The 14,226-nt window shown below is 41.2% G+C and overlaps 1 protein-coding gene across 1 annotated transcript in view; it reads left to right on the top strand.

Moving 5' to 3' along the window:
* The window catches only part of INTS1 (integrator complex subunit 1), a 173,740-nt gene that overhangs the window by 44,628 nt on the left and 114,886 nt on the right, over positions 1-14,226 (top strand). The window contains 13 exon segments of the mRNA XM_040356702.1: positions 896-992; positions 2,099-2,150; positions 2,153-2,192; positions 2,279-2,339; positions 6,544-6,553; positions 6,555-6,663; positions 6,666-6,747; positions 6,942-7,018; positions 7,021-7,076; positions 9,135-9,314; positions 10,849-10,998; positions 11,111-11,290; positions 12,933-13,037. Coding sequence (XP_040212636.1) covers positions 896-992; positions 2,099-2,150; positions 2,153-2,192; positions 2,279-2,339; positions 6,544-6,553; positions 6,555-6,663; positions 6,666-6,747; positions 6,942-7,018; positions 7,021-7,076; positions 9,135-9,314; positions 10,849-10,998; positions 11,111-11,290; positions 12,933-13,037 — 1,199 coding nt within the window.

Below are 14,226 nucleotides of genomic sequence, written 5' to 3' on the forward strand. Positions count from 1 at the left end.
TTTACCTGTCTGTGTTGGATACATTTCTTCGTAACTGGGATCCTTGGTTACATTCTCCCTGGTGCTGTCTACCAGAGTAAACCCCAATTATACAACAATTTGGTCACTGCAGCTCGTTACGCCTTGAAATCCACTCATTTACCCAATTTATTATCCTACCTAGGCTTATTTCAATATCTCTAGAGCACTGCTGAATGCTGACTGATACCTCTATTCAGACATCCCTGTAGACACCCCCTGTATTTATAGTATCACCCCGGCTCCTTGGTCCCTTACTATCTTCTTTCATCCCTCCTTCCATCTCCCTCTCCTTCTCCTACCCATATTACTTTGGAAAAATTTGTGACACATTTAGAGTTGGTATTTTTTTGTCACCATTACCTAGTCAACTCTTTGTGTCTCAATAAAAACTTATTTAAACTAAAAAAAGTGACACTAATATTAATCTTCAAATAAAAATAATCCATACATGTCCATTACTTGATGGACCTGTAATCTGTTTTTCATCAAATAATTTCTTGTTGTGATTTTTGCCTCCATGTAATATTCTTTGTGACCTTCCGAATCTCTTTTTCCTTCTCGCTTCTGTTTGGAACGAGCAGTGCATGTTCATTGCAGTCACGTGTTCTGCTCCCATAGCCCATCTTGGGAGCAAATAAATAAGCGTGGCTATGTTCTTACATACAGTGGGACCATGGAGAACAAGCGTAGCCACCCTCTAACCGGAATTTGGATCACATCCTCAAAAACTAAGTAATTTGGAGATTGGGGGGAGGCTGAGAGTGACAGCTGGTTTTTAAAGTTACAAATGCATACTTTAATAAAATTCTTTATTTTTAAACCAGAATTTTATGTCAAATTAACTGAAAGTCAGCACTTTCTTAATTATTTATAGATTTTGACGTTCTCCGAGTTGAAAGGATTCAGCTGCTTGATGCCGTATTAAATCTTTGCACATATCACCATCCTGAAAACATTCAGCTTCCTCCAGGGTAAGTCGTGTATTTTTTTTTTTTTATTTTACCATCATACTACAATAATTGAACCTAGACTGCACTTAGAGAATAACAGGTGATCCAGCATATCCGTACTGCCAAACAGCTAAAAAAAAAAGGTAAAATAAAAAAGCTTCAAGGATTCTAACATATATGGTACATTCTGGAATCTATGCCCATTCTTTTATGTTTTATACCTTGAAACATTTTTTGCAACTACGGAGAAATAACATTTGGTGTGCTGAAAAAATAGTATGCTCCTGTCCACATGTTTTGATATCACAACACAGTTTAAGAAAGAGAGGGAGTATGAACAATAGGATGCTGGATAATGGTAACACGTGGTAGAGGCATTATGGTTTTGAACTTTGATTTCAGGGCAACATTCAAATGTGGCAGACTCTTGAAGCACTGCATAGTTAAAGTTGAACTCCAGGCAAATTTAAAAAAAAAACACAAATTAATGCAGATCTGTATTCATTAATACATCCTTAAATGTATGGTTTATTTAACGCATGTAGTATAAGTACCTGAATTTGATTTGATATCAGCTTCCTGCTGTCTCAGTACAGCTAAGCTCAGACCAGGTAAGGAAATTACAGTTATACTACAGGGCTAGGGGCCTTGTGGTTGGAAGAGAGAGCAGAGTGATAGAGAAGTGATAGAGAAGCTCATTATTCTGTTGCTACTTCTTTTACTGTCCAGTCACTGGAAAGGAGTGGGGAGGAGACCCCTAGGTGCTAATGAACTGCAGCAGTGGAAAATCAGGTCTCTTGCCCTTTCAGACAGGATGGACAAAAATCTAATTCTATTCTCAAGTAAAGCAGCTTCCTTTAGATGTATTTTATCTGTTTATTTAGCAGGTTGTTCGGCATGTGTGTGTATGTATATTAGATATATGTGTAGTGTGTGTGTAGATATACATGCATAAATATATATATATATATATATATATATATATATATATATATATATTATATATATATATATATATATATATATATATATATATATATATATATATATATATATATATATATATATAATTTTTTTTTATTTATTATTTTTTTAAAACATTGAGTAACTTTCCTTTTGGAGAACAGGTATCAACCTCCTAACCTTGCCATTTCGACACTTTACTGGAAAGCATGGGCCTCCTCCTCCTCGTCGTAGCTTCTTTTAACCCAGAGAATATTGGTAGGTATTTTTATTTTGTTGTAAGGGTTGTATTGATAAACTAAAGGCAAGATAGAAATTAAGTAATATGTTTTATGTTTTTCCAGGGTTGGCTGCATGGGAAGAATATCCAACATTAAAGATGCTTATGGAAATGGTCATGACAAAGTAAGTTTTGGGTTTATATAAATAAAGTTAAAAACTATTGTGATTATGTTCATTGCGACGTTGCTGTACTTCATAAAAAGTGAACCTGTCTCCAGGTCAAGCATTTACATGTTCTGAACAAGCAGTACAAGCACCTTAAACCAAGTCTTCGTTTATCTCTCTATCTATAAGCATTGTAAATAAATACATTTTTGAAGCTCATAACACAGATACTGTACTTTGTTTTTCAAGAGCAGATCTTGGCGGACTGTCTGTCCTCTAATGTAAATGTAGGGGATTTTAAGCTGATAGAATCACACTGAAACCCATCTCTAGATTCTTGTTGTGATCTTTTAGAAGAATAACTTCACATTTAGGCTAGGTTCACATCTTTGCCAGTGGTGCTGCTGCTGGACCCACACAAATACCAGCAGCCCAGAGACTGATGCCATTAATCCTACTGGCACGCCGCCTGCACTGGAAATTGCAACTGTACCGGGAACCAAAGTTGCAGTGGAGGCTTTGTTTTCAAAAATAATGCAGGGACACTTCTTTCCTGCACGTTGTAGGGCATGGCAGTCTATTAAAATGAATGAAACTCTCGTACCCGTACAAACCTCGCTCTGCACGGCCACACAGCCTAAAGCAGTCCTTCCAAGGCAAATGTAAAGCCTTGCACACACGATCGGATTTTCTGCAGACAAAGCGTCTGACTTTTGTCCGAACGACTTGTGCCTGGATTTTGTCTTGCATACAAACGGCACACAATTGTCGGCCAACAAACACGAACGAAGTGACGTTCTACGTGTTTTTTTCAGCTCTTTAGCGCCACTCTTTAGCACCTTCTACTAATGTTGTATTTTGGTGAGCATTGCTTCCGAGCATGCATGTTTGTACTTTGTTTGGACTTTTGTCTGACGGACTTGTGTACACACGATTGGAAAATCTGACAACAGATCGTTGTCCGTGGAAAAAAATAAAGCCTGCCATCCAACATTTGTCCGCGGAACATCTGATCGTGTGTACGAGGGAGCGTACAAACCTTCGGATTTTCGGCCAACAGTCTGTCAACACACAATTCCCGTCGGAAAATCTGATCATGTGTACGAGGCTTTAGACCCCTTTCACACTGAGGCAGTTTTCAGGCATTTTAGCACTAAAAATAGCACCTGTTAAGCACCTGAAAACTGCCTCTCATGCCAAAGATGCTGCTTGCAGGACGTTTTTCCCATCCCGCTGCGCTTGCGGAATGGGCAAAAAGTCCTGCAAGCAGCATCTTTGGGGGCGGTGTGGGAGCGCTGTATACATTTGCCATGGAAGGTATGCTTTAAAAGCAACTGGAAAGAGATGATTTGTTTCAAAGCTCTGTTACTGCTTGTTAGAATATGTAAATTATGCCCATTGTCTGAGCACAGGTGCGCTTATAAGGGCTGTTCTCTCAGCTCCACAACAATTAGGTGACCAAGGAAAAATCCAAGCTTTACTCACCGGCCAGCCCGCTGACAACCGAATCAACAGTATGCAGTCTGCACACATTTGCAAATACATGCGTAAGCCACAGAGCCTCGTCACGGCACCCTGGTATCTGTATCCTATCTCTAGCTTATGAGTGACTCCACAATGGAAGCACATGCATTCTTTAAAATCTACAGGGGCACACTGAACACCCAGCAAATCGCACAATGACTGCAAAGGTGTCAGTGCGCTGCCTGACCAGTATAACAGTAATACTACAACAACAAAAAGGTGTCCACTACCCCCACCTATAACTGGTCATTGCAGCAAGTAGCATAGGAAGGCAACATATGATATAAACAAGACCAAGGAAAAATCCAAGATTTGCTCACCGGCCAGCCTGCTGACAAACCGAATCGACCTATCTAACAGTATGCGTTAAAACAGGGGTTTAGTCTGCCACAGAGCTCCTGACAATTGGTAGCCCGTATTACAGATGATACTTTAGTTTTTGCGTTAACTGGGTGGGAGGGTTCTAAGGGCCCTTTCTCACGGGCGGACGAACGGAACGTTTTTTCCAAAACCGTTTAAGGACTTGTAATGTATCCCTATGGGACGTCCGTAACGATCCGCGTCCGCAAAGATCCGCTTTTTCAGACGGAAGAAAACCCTATTTTCTTCCGTCTGGCGGAACGGATTGGATGAATACGGACACACGGTCCGTATTCATCCCGATTCCCCAATAGGGGAGAGCGGAGGAAAGACAGGGCGGTCTCTGCACAGTGTGGGGGACCGCCCTGTCCGCCGACAGCTCAGCGGGGATTTACGGAGGATCCCCGCTGAGCCGATGGACACACACGGGGCGGATCAATACGGATCCGCTCCGTGTGAAAGGGCCCTTAGGGAACATTAGGCTTAGGGCCAGTTTACATTTCATGTGACAATAATGACAATAAAATCCTAACAAATTACACTTGTATGAAAGGTACTCTCGGCTCAAACATAAAAATGTTTAGCTGCTGCAGGCTATAACTTTCATATTTGCGGTAATTTTTTTTTTCAGTTAAGCTGGCCATGTTCGGCTTTAACTTTGACTGATTCCTGTTGAATTGGCCAGAGATCAAGCCATGGGTTAGCCCTGTTAGAATCACCCGGCTCAGAAAAAGGTAAAAAATGATTGGCCAAACATACTGTAGCCTGTGTCAGATGCAGTCACTGCTAGGGTACTCTGGCAGCCATGGGTGCTGGGGCTGCCTGAATACAATAGCGAGGGAATATTCCTCTATCCACACTGTTTGACATGAAGGAGTCTGTGGATTTCTCTCTGAAGTAGAGAAAATTAAATCTGTATGGCTAGTTTAAGATTATTCTTCCTAAGGCCTGGTTCACACCTATGCATGTAGCAGTTGATGCATATTCCAGGTGCATTTTTCAATACATGTTTTTGATCCATTGGCGTCTATGGAACCAAAAACCCAACCTGCTGGTCCCTGGCCCTTTCCATAAAATGCAGAGGTGTGAACGTGACCCATAGGAAACCATGTTAAAGTGGAGTTCCACGCATAAATATAACATTACATCAGTAGTTTTAAAAAAATGTCATTAGTCCTTTAAGATTTTTTATTTTTTTTTTAGATGCCTTCAAAGTGTTGTTGCTAGGCAGAATAGTTAATCTTCGGTCTTCCTGCACCTAGGTGCTTAACCTACACCGCACAGACTCCTGGGAATGTAGTGGGTGTAACTTTCCAGGAGTCTGTGCACTCCCCAGTCTCGAAGAATCATGTGACTTGGACAGTACAGGTGCTGAAACCTGATCTGAAACCTATTACACTGCTTGTGCAGCACTGAGCATGTGGCAAGATCTGCCAAGGCTGAAATCCAGGAAGTCATACAGTCTGGCTTCATGATGCCACACTTAAGATGGCCCCCAGTCAATTTATATTTTATAAGTGTCTAAATGCTGTAAAACCTAACAAACGGACCTTAGTTTACAGACTAACTTTACTAGAATACATTAAGCTTGTGTATTACAGGGTTGTTATTTATATATAAAAAGTGAAATTGTGGCGGAACCTCGCTTTAAAAGATTGTAGTGTGTTTCAGCCAAACTGAAAACACACTAAAATATGCAAAGGTGTGTACCAGGCCTAAAAGAGAAGTTTGGCCAAAGTTTTTTGGCTGATGCTTCTCTTAAGGGTCACAGTAGCACTTTTGTTCTCCTGTGATCCAGAGTCGGCTAATAGGAGGCTATTGCTGCTATCTGACAACGGTTGTGAGAGCTGCACCAGGCTCGGGAAGGATCCTATCAGTGTTGCTGAGATCCACCTGGCTGCTCGTCTCTGCGAGACAATGCTTGCAAACTGAGTCAGGATTTAAAAAATAAAATAATTGTATTGCCTAAACGCTCGTAAACCGCATTACTCGCAACTCAGAGGTAATTACTGTATATGTTAAATAATATGCAAACTGGTTGGAGAGAAGCTTCAGAATGGCAATATGTTTTTATTACACATTATGTGAGCAGACTGCAGTCTCCTTTAATAACTCATATCCCTGGGTACCTGATCTAAAGGTTTCCTTTATTCACAGTTAATTCCTGTGCTCTCTAAAACCTTTAAAGAAAGTAGATTATTAAGTCTCTGGAAACATTGTGGACATATCATTCAAACATTTATCATTCATATTTTTTATCGCTATATTTATATTTTGTTTTCACATCCTTATCACTACTGATCACAAAAATATAAATCTCTTTTTCCACCTTCCTCAGTAATTTCTCAATATCCACCATGCACAGTGACGGATAATGAAGAGACAAGGACAGAAATTATCAACAGAGAGCTACAAATTTCCCAGCGTGAGAAGCAAGAAATTCTGGCATTTGAGAGTCACTGGCCGCAGCTTCACCAAGCAGACCATACAGAGAGTAACAGCCAGCCTGCTGCTATCCTCAGCTGACAAGCTTGGATCCACAGTATGTCCCGAACATTGCAAAGTGATTTTTCACTGCATTTACTGGCTGACCTATTGTTCGCATTCCACTAATTTACTAATCTTTGCCTCAGTATAGTTTGCTTTTTGTTCTTGAGTTTATATTGCTCACTGACTGTACCAACACCTTCCGTAAAGGAAAACATTTACTAATTTAAGGTTCATTCCATGTTTTAGGGGTCATCCCTCGCCCGTCCTCCGCCTAATGCCATAGAAACAACTAAAATCATTAAATCAGTCATTACGGTTAGGACATTGCTTTGTCGCAGTCGAAATCCTGACTTTTTGCTCACTATCATCAGAGACAGGTATGTTACTTATAGTGCTCAGTCAAAATAACTTTTGACATCCATATTGAATGAATTACCAAACTAGTGTGTAATTTCTGAGAATTGCACATTTTGTAATCAACAAAGCACACATGGTTGTATTATGCAATTTGTTATCAAGGTATATAAGCAATTTAAGTCCAATTCTTTGAGATGTTGGTAAATCTGTGTTTACTATAAATGTGCTAAACTGCACACCGCTAAATATGTTTTATGAGATTGTCGCTCACATGCCATTTTAATGGCGCTTCAGTAATGCTAATATTCAGTTAGTCATTCAAAGGGAGCTGCGGTGGCTCAACGCGGATTGGCAGTGCGCTGACAAGCCACTTCACCTCTGCAGCTAGGGGTTCGGAATCCGGTCTCGGCTACATGTGAATTGATTTTGGTTGGTCTCAGCCCGGCTCTGGTGGGTGTGCTATGCGAGGTAAGCCTGCGCTTAGTACGCCCACCCCCCTCCCACAAAAACCACCCACCACTTACCCACAACTCGAATTGGGTTAACATGCACGCACTTTTGACCACGCGGTCTCTAAAAAAAAAGAGAGGCGAGAAGGACAAAACAGGGCTGGATTGAGCGGGCTAGATCCTCTCACTCCTTATAGGGAGTCCCTCTGCCCCGTTGGGCTTCAAATGCGGAGCAGGTAGGGCCGGGCTGTGTGGGAGGACCCCCCTCACACACCCGCCATTGCCACCTCGGGTCATGGAAAGAAGGTGGCAGATAGGCCTCTGGGGGCAGGCATTGCTTACTCCCAACTCCAGCCAGTCCGGGCTCCTCCTCTCGTAGTACACGCACCAAAATACACATAAAAAAAAAAAGTAAAAATTAGGAAAAAAAAAAAAAGTTAGTGATTTCAGGTCCTGAGGTCACCCTTGGCCTCTACTCCTCTTGCCTTGCTTGTATCACTATTGATCGGTGAGCCTAGAGGTGGCAGGGAATAGCGGCAAGCATGACTTAAGAAAATTAATATGTTGTTTGCCAAGTGTTAAAACTGGATTTCTGGGGTCTTGGGCAGCTGGATTTCTGGGGTCCACTGGATTTCTGGGGTCTTGGGCAGCTCTGCAGGCTTAGCAGCTATACATTGAGATACTCTCCAGGCTTAAAGGAAGTGGGGGGTTCACTTTAAGCCACGTTTCAACTTGTTGTAAAATGCATTGCCTGCTCTGGGAACTGTTAATTTTTTTAAATATGATTTTTATTACATTTTTCAGTGCATTTTCCCCAAAATCTCTTTAATTACGAATCACAAATAAAACAGCCAATATAAACCATTATTCTACTAATGCTAAATACATCTACAAAACCATATGATATCAGTTTATAAGTTCTATTTTCCAAGACATCATTCTATATGATGGTGGCACACCTAGCTTCAGTCATACACAAAAAAAAAAAAAAAAGAAGCAATCGAGAGAGAAGAAAAATAAGTATTTCTTCCCCACAGAAAAGATAACTCCCCCACCCACATCTCCTAATCCGTTATGTTCTATGGCAAAAAATACCCCATTTAACACAGCTGCCTAAATTTAGGGTTTGTACAAAAAGATCTCCACAGGAACCATATTTCTATAAGATGGCAATTAATTCTTTCATTCTTGTCAAATAGTGCATTTCATGCGCCCATTCCCCCAAATTAGGTGGGGAAGAAATGTTCATTTTGAGGAGCTTTGTATTTATTCCAGTAGAGTGCAGCAGCCCCAGTGAATCTGTACTCTATTTTCTGAATGTAAAAGTGTGCTACTACTTTTATTAGCTTAGCCTCTTCTGTGACCCTATGTGTTTTGGTTTTATTTAGTTGTCGGGGCCTAATTTATCTCTGATTTCATACCTAAGATCCATCACCTGCCCAGTGAGATTGCCCTTACTGCCACTAAGGCAGTCTCATTGGACTGTGGATTGGTAGTTGGCAGGATTCTGCTCTCTAGTCCCTGGTAATGAGGCAAACCATGTCCGATAAATGTAGAAAAGAGAAGAAATACTGTGTCCTTCAATAAGAAAAGGATTTCATGGTGACTACAGAACAATCATTTCTTTTTTTAGGCATCCTCTCAATCGATGCCCTGGTTGGCAGACCTGGTCCAATCTAGTGAGGGGTCTTTGGATGTGTTACCTGTGCAGTGCCTGTGTGAGTTTCTTTTGCATGATGCTGCTGATGAATCAGGAACAGGTGAAGATGATGAGGAAAATGAGAGCAAGGAACAAAAAGCCAAAAAACACCAGGTAGGTTTGGCTATTTTGTGCCATTTCATTTGGTTAAAGTGGAAGTCCATGCAAAATCTAAAATCCATGCATATATAGACTCCAGGGATCTAACCTCTCTATCCCTGTAAAGAAAAAACAAAAAAAAAAATTCCTTTTTGGAAGCCGATCTGACCTGCTCGAAATGGATCCCACGCTGAGCTGTCAGCCACAGCTTCACTGTGGAGGCGGGTACAGAGGAGACAGCGGACAACCACAGCCCCATAGTAACTCTATGGGTGATGTCACTTCCCATTCATTTCACAGCCGTTGTCGTCCATGTCCTCTGCAGAGCTTCCGCCGCTGGAGATCGGGTCAGATTTATTCTTTACAGGGATAGAGAGGTTTGTGTTAGATCCCTGGTGTCTATAGATGCCAGGATTTTAGATTTTATATAGACTTTACTTCCACTTTAATCTTGGTGGAATGTGATATCACTCTAACACGATCCATATTTCTACTAACTGCTATGCACAATGTTCACAGATTTTTTCATTCGTTATGTGTGTTATTGGTATTAAAGCTGAAATCTTTAATTCCAGTTTTGTGTTCATTACAAATTCATTATGTGAAAACAATATGCAATTTTACATAGAAGTAGTATAAGTACCTGAGTCTTAACAGCATCCTTCTATAAAGCTCTCTGGGCTCATGTATATAGACTGGGAAGAATGTCAGTGTTAGGAACAAAACATTCCTACAGGAGGGGAGAGCAGAGAAATGCCCTAAAGTTTTTCTTGCTGCTCCTTGTCTATTCACAGGCCGGGTGGGTCCTGGACCAGGCTTTAATACATATAGTAGTAATAAACTCAAAAATACATATTAACGCTATATGCGTGTTTGTTCAGCGTCAGTATTTTTAGCAAGTGTGAACAATACCTTAGGACATTCTGAGGCATTTCTTTACCAGACCAGGAAAAAGGTTGCTTAAGTTGAAATTCTCACCAATATGATCCTGGTTGAGTGCCTGATAGTAGATTGATTTTCCATGATTATTTAAATTTGAAACACAAAGGTCAAAATAGCTGTGATAATTAACATACACAAGTATAAATGTTTGCATGTTTATGTTCATAGGTGCACATGCATATATCCTGATTCCTTTCCCAATGATGGAATGCAATGTGCAGTAGCTATTGCATGTGTATGTAAGGTGACTGCCCCTAGTCTACACCAGATTGCAAGCTCCATAATAAGGGTTTTACTCAGGTTTCTACAAAGTCCCTGTTGCTCATTATGGTAATAAACAGGTGATCCTTTGTGCCTTTTTACAATCTGTGTAGTGCAAACACTGTTTGCAATCACAGATTTACTGTGCAGCAGAGCTGTGATGCTTTGTACAAAACATTGTAACAGATTTCACCTAAAACAGTGTATTTAATATCAAATGTGTGTTGTTCCATAGCTTCCAGATTTCCTAATTTCTTGTCTAGCAGACATTGGTTTCAAATTTTTAATCTGGTTTTCTATGGGACAGTCCAGGCAATTGTATAAACACAATTATGATTTCCTGCAGAGGCAGCAAAAACAGAGGCAACTTCTCAGTCGGCTTCAAGATTTGCTCCTAGGCCCAAAAGCAGACGAGCAAACAACTTGTGAGGTGTTGGACTATTTTCTTCGACGTCTCAGCTCACCTCAGGTTTCTTCTCGCGTCTTGGCCATGAAGGTGAGTGTGGTTAACATTGTTCTCATTTTGTGTCACAAAACCATTAGCATATAGTTGACCACATTAAAAATTGTCTAGATCAGCTCTCATATGGATATTTTTGGTTCCCCAGGGCCTCTCCATGGTGCTGACAGCAGGAGCTCTGCAAGATGGAGAAGAAAAGGAACAGCCTATGGATGAAGACTCTGCAGACTCTGAGCTGATTCCTGGCTACCAGTGGCTACTTAAAGATCTGCCAAAACTTCCACTGTTTGATAGTGTTAAGGGGACTACTGCTGCGGCATTACAGCAGGTGTGCAACCAAAGTGATTTGTATACATGAATTTTTTTTCAGTTAGGTGTTACTTGGAGTCACCAGGCCTTGATGCAAAAGCTTAGAGCCCTTTCACACTGCCAGCGCCCGAAAAAAACGCTGGTGATGTGCCGCTAAAATTTGCAGCACTTTACCACGTTTTTCAAGCGCTAGCGGGGCGCTTTTAAGGCACCGCTAGTGGCCTAATAAAGGGCTAAAAGCGCCGCTGCCAAGGTGTTTTGCAGGCGCTTTCCATTGATTTCAATGGAAAGGGGCGCTTTAGGAGCGCTCCTAAAGCGCTGCAAAGAAGCTGCTTGCAGGACTTTTCATGACGCCCCGCCAGTGCAGTCCCTAAGTGTGAAAGCACTCTGGCTTTCACATTGAGATTGCAGATGTAGCGTCTTTCAGGTGCTTTACAGGTGCTATTTTTAGCGCTAAAGTGCCTGAAAAACGCCCCAGTGTGAAAGGGGTCTAATGCAGTCAAGGAAGCTGCCTCATTAAGCGTACATACGATGCGAAAATCGTACGAAAAATGCTGCATTTTAATCGATTGTACGATAATCGGATCGTTGGTACAGAGCTTTCAAGAGTTCATCCCATATTGTTCTATCGGACATGCACGGAATTTTTTTACGTACGTTGTCAGATCGTACGATTTTCATTTAATCAGTACAGCTGTCTTTCGTGACTTTAGTAAACTCATCAGATTCGACGTGAGATTAGCATGCTAAAAAAAAACGTACGATCATTTGTCAGATAATCGGATCGTGTGTACCGGGCATTAGCCTCTGTTTGATCTGACGTTGCCATGGTGCTGCATATGTGATCAGTTATGATGTCAGTCATATGATGGCTTGACAGTTCAGTTAAAGTGGTTGTAAACCCACTTTTTGTACTTTTACCTACAGGTAAGCCTATAACAAGGCTTACCTGCACGGTTTAGGAGATATTCCCCTCGCAATGCGGCGCATGCGCAGGGGGGGATCTACGGCGAAAGGACCGGCAGCCGCCAGACCTTGCCGAGTTTTAAATCTCCCGCGCGCACGCGCGGGAGTGACGTCATCGCCGCTCCAGCCAATCACAGCGCTGGAGCGGCGATACCCAGAAGACACACCGAGGCAAGATGAAATCTCGCTTGGCGTGAACCAGGTAAGTGCTACGCACCTCGTTCCGAGGTAAGTATTTCATAATGAGCTAATATGCGGTGCATATTAGCTCATTATGACTTTTCCCTTACAGGAGGAAAAAAAATAAAAAAATTTCATGCAGGTTTACAACCGCTTTAAGAGTGCATGCAACTTTGACAGTTATCATTTACACGTGTCTTGACTATAACTGTTTTGGGAAACAAATGTATAGGTTTAGTTCTGCTTTAACATATACCAGCACCTGTGTGATTCTGAAACTTTTGACGGACCTCTTGTTTAACAAAATGGGGTAAAGTTTGCTCTTTTTCAGTAAAACTTCTAGAGGCTCAAATATCAGAGGAGGCAGATGTCAAATATCTAACCCATGTGCAGTCATTGGGTCCCCTGTTGTCATAATTTCGTCAGGATCAGTTGAAGTTTTTTCAGTTATAACTGCCTTTTTGTCATTGTGTTGTCTAAAGTCTTTTATTTTTTTCTCCCCCCCCCCCCCCCAGGCTATTCATATGGAGACTGATTTACGGACCATTAGTGCCTATCTAGTTTACCTTTCCCAGCATGCACCGGTAGAAGATCAGGCACTACACAATGAACTTGTCCTGGTGAGTGTCGAGGAGATTTCCAGTGATGTGGATACTCTATTAACTAGTTGGTGACAATCAATAAATAAATGTTTCTTGTATTTTTAAATGAAGGTTTAGGAAGGTTTTAATGAAAATAAGGTTTTTCTTGATATAATACATTTTGCTGTGACAAAGGGACAGAGGAGGAATCATTGTCGTGGAGCTTACACAGGGCTTCTGTTAACCACTTTCCATCCACCCTATAGCAGTTTTACGGTTTTATACATGATCTCACAGTTCCGGGTAGGGCAGGTACTGGGTACTCCATGTTTTCCAGCACTCTCCAATCGTCAGGCAGAGAGACAGAACTGCGATCTGCTTATGTAAACAAGGCAGAACGCCGTTCTGACGGGGAAAGGGATGTGGAGTTTGTGTCCCTGCAAAGCAGGGAATAAATTCCATCTCTTCTTTTAGTTAAAGCACCTCACACAGTTCACATAAACACTGATGAGGCACACAGTTAACCCTTTGATCGCTTCTGATGTTAACCCCTTCCCAGCCAGTGTCATTATTACAGTGACAGTGCATATTTTTATCACTGATCACTGTATTAGTGTTACTGGTTCCCAAAAAGTATTCAGAAGTCTCAGTATCGGAATGCCCACCGCAACATCGCTGATCACCACCATTACTAGTAAAAAATAAATAAAAATATGCCATAGTTTGTAGACGCTATAACTTTTGTGCAAAACCAATCATTATACGCTTGTTGGGATTTTTTATCAATAATATGTAGCAGAATACAAATTGGCCTAAATTCATGAAGAAATTCGAATTTATTTATTTTTATTGGCTATGTTTTTTGTTTCTTTCGTTTTTTTCTTTTTGTTTATAGTACAAAAAATAAAAATGCAGAGGTGATCAAATGCCACCAAAAGCAAGCTGTATTGGTGGGAAAATTGGACATACATTTTATTTGGGTACAGTGTGCAATTGTCAGTTAAACTAACGCAGGGCCTTGTCGCATTAAAATGGCCTAGTCATGAAATCTTCCAGAGGTCAGGTGGTTAATTACACTAATTGGCATCTAAACTGAGTCCACGGCATACAGGTGTTTTTTAATCTTTGTGTCGCCAAATTATCAAGTACCTCATAGATATGCAATGCCTAGAGCAGGGGTCGCCAGATGTGGCCCTTTGCTAGCATTTATGTGGCCCTTGGGGCACAA

Source organism: Rana temporaria, chromosome 6, assembly GCF_905171775.1.
Source record: "Rana temporaria chromosome 6, aRanTem1.1, whole genome shotgun sequence".
Taxonomy (NCBI): domain Eukaryota; kingdom Metazoa; phylum Chordata; class Amphibia; order Anura; family Ranidae; genus Rana; species Rana temporaria.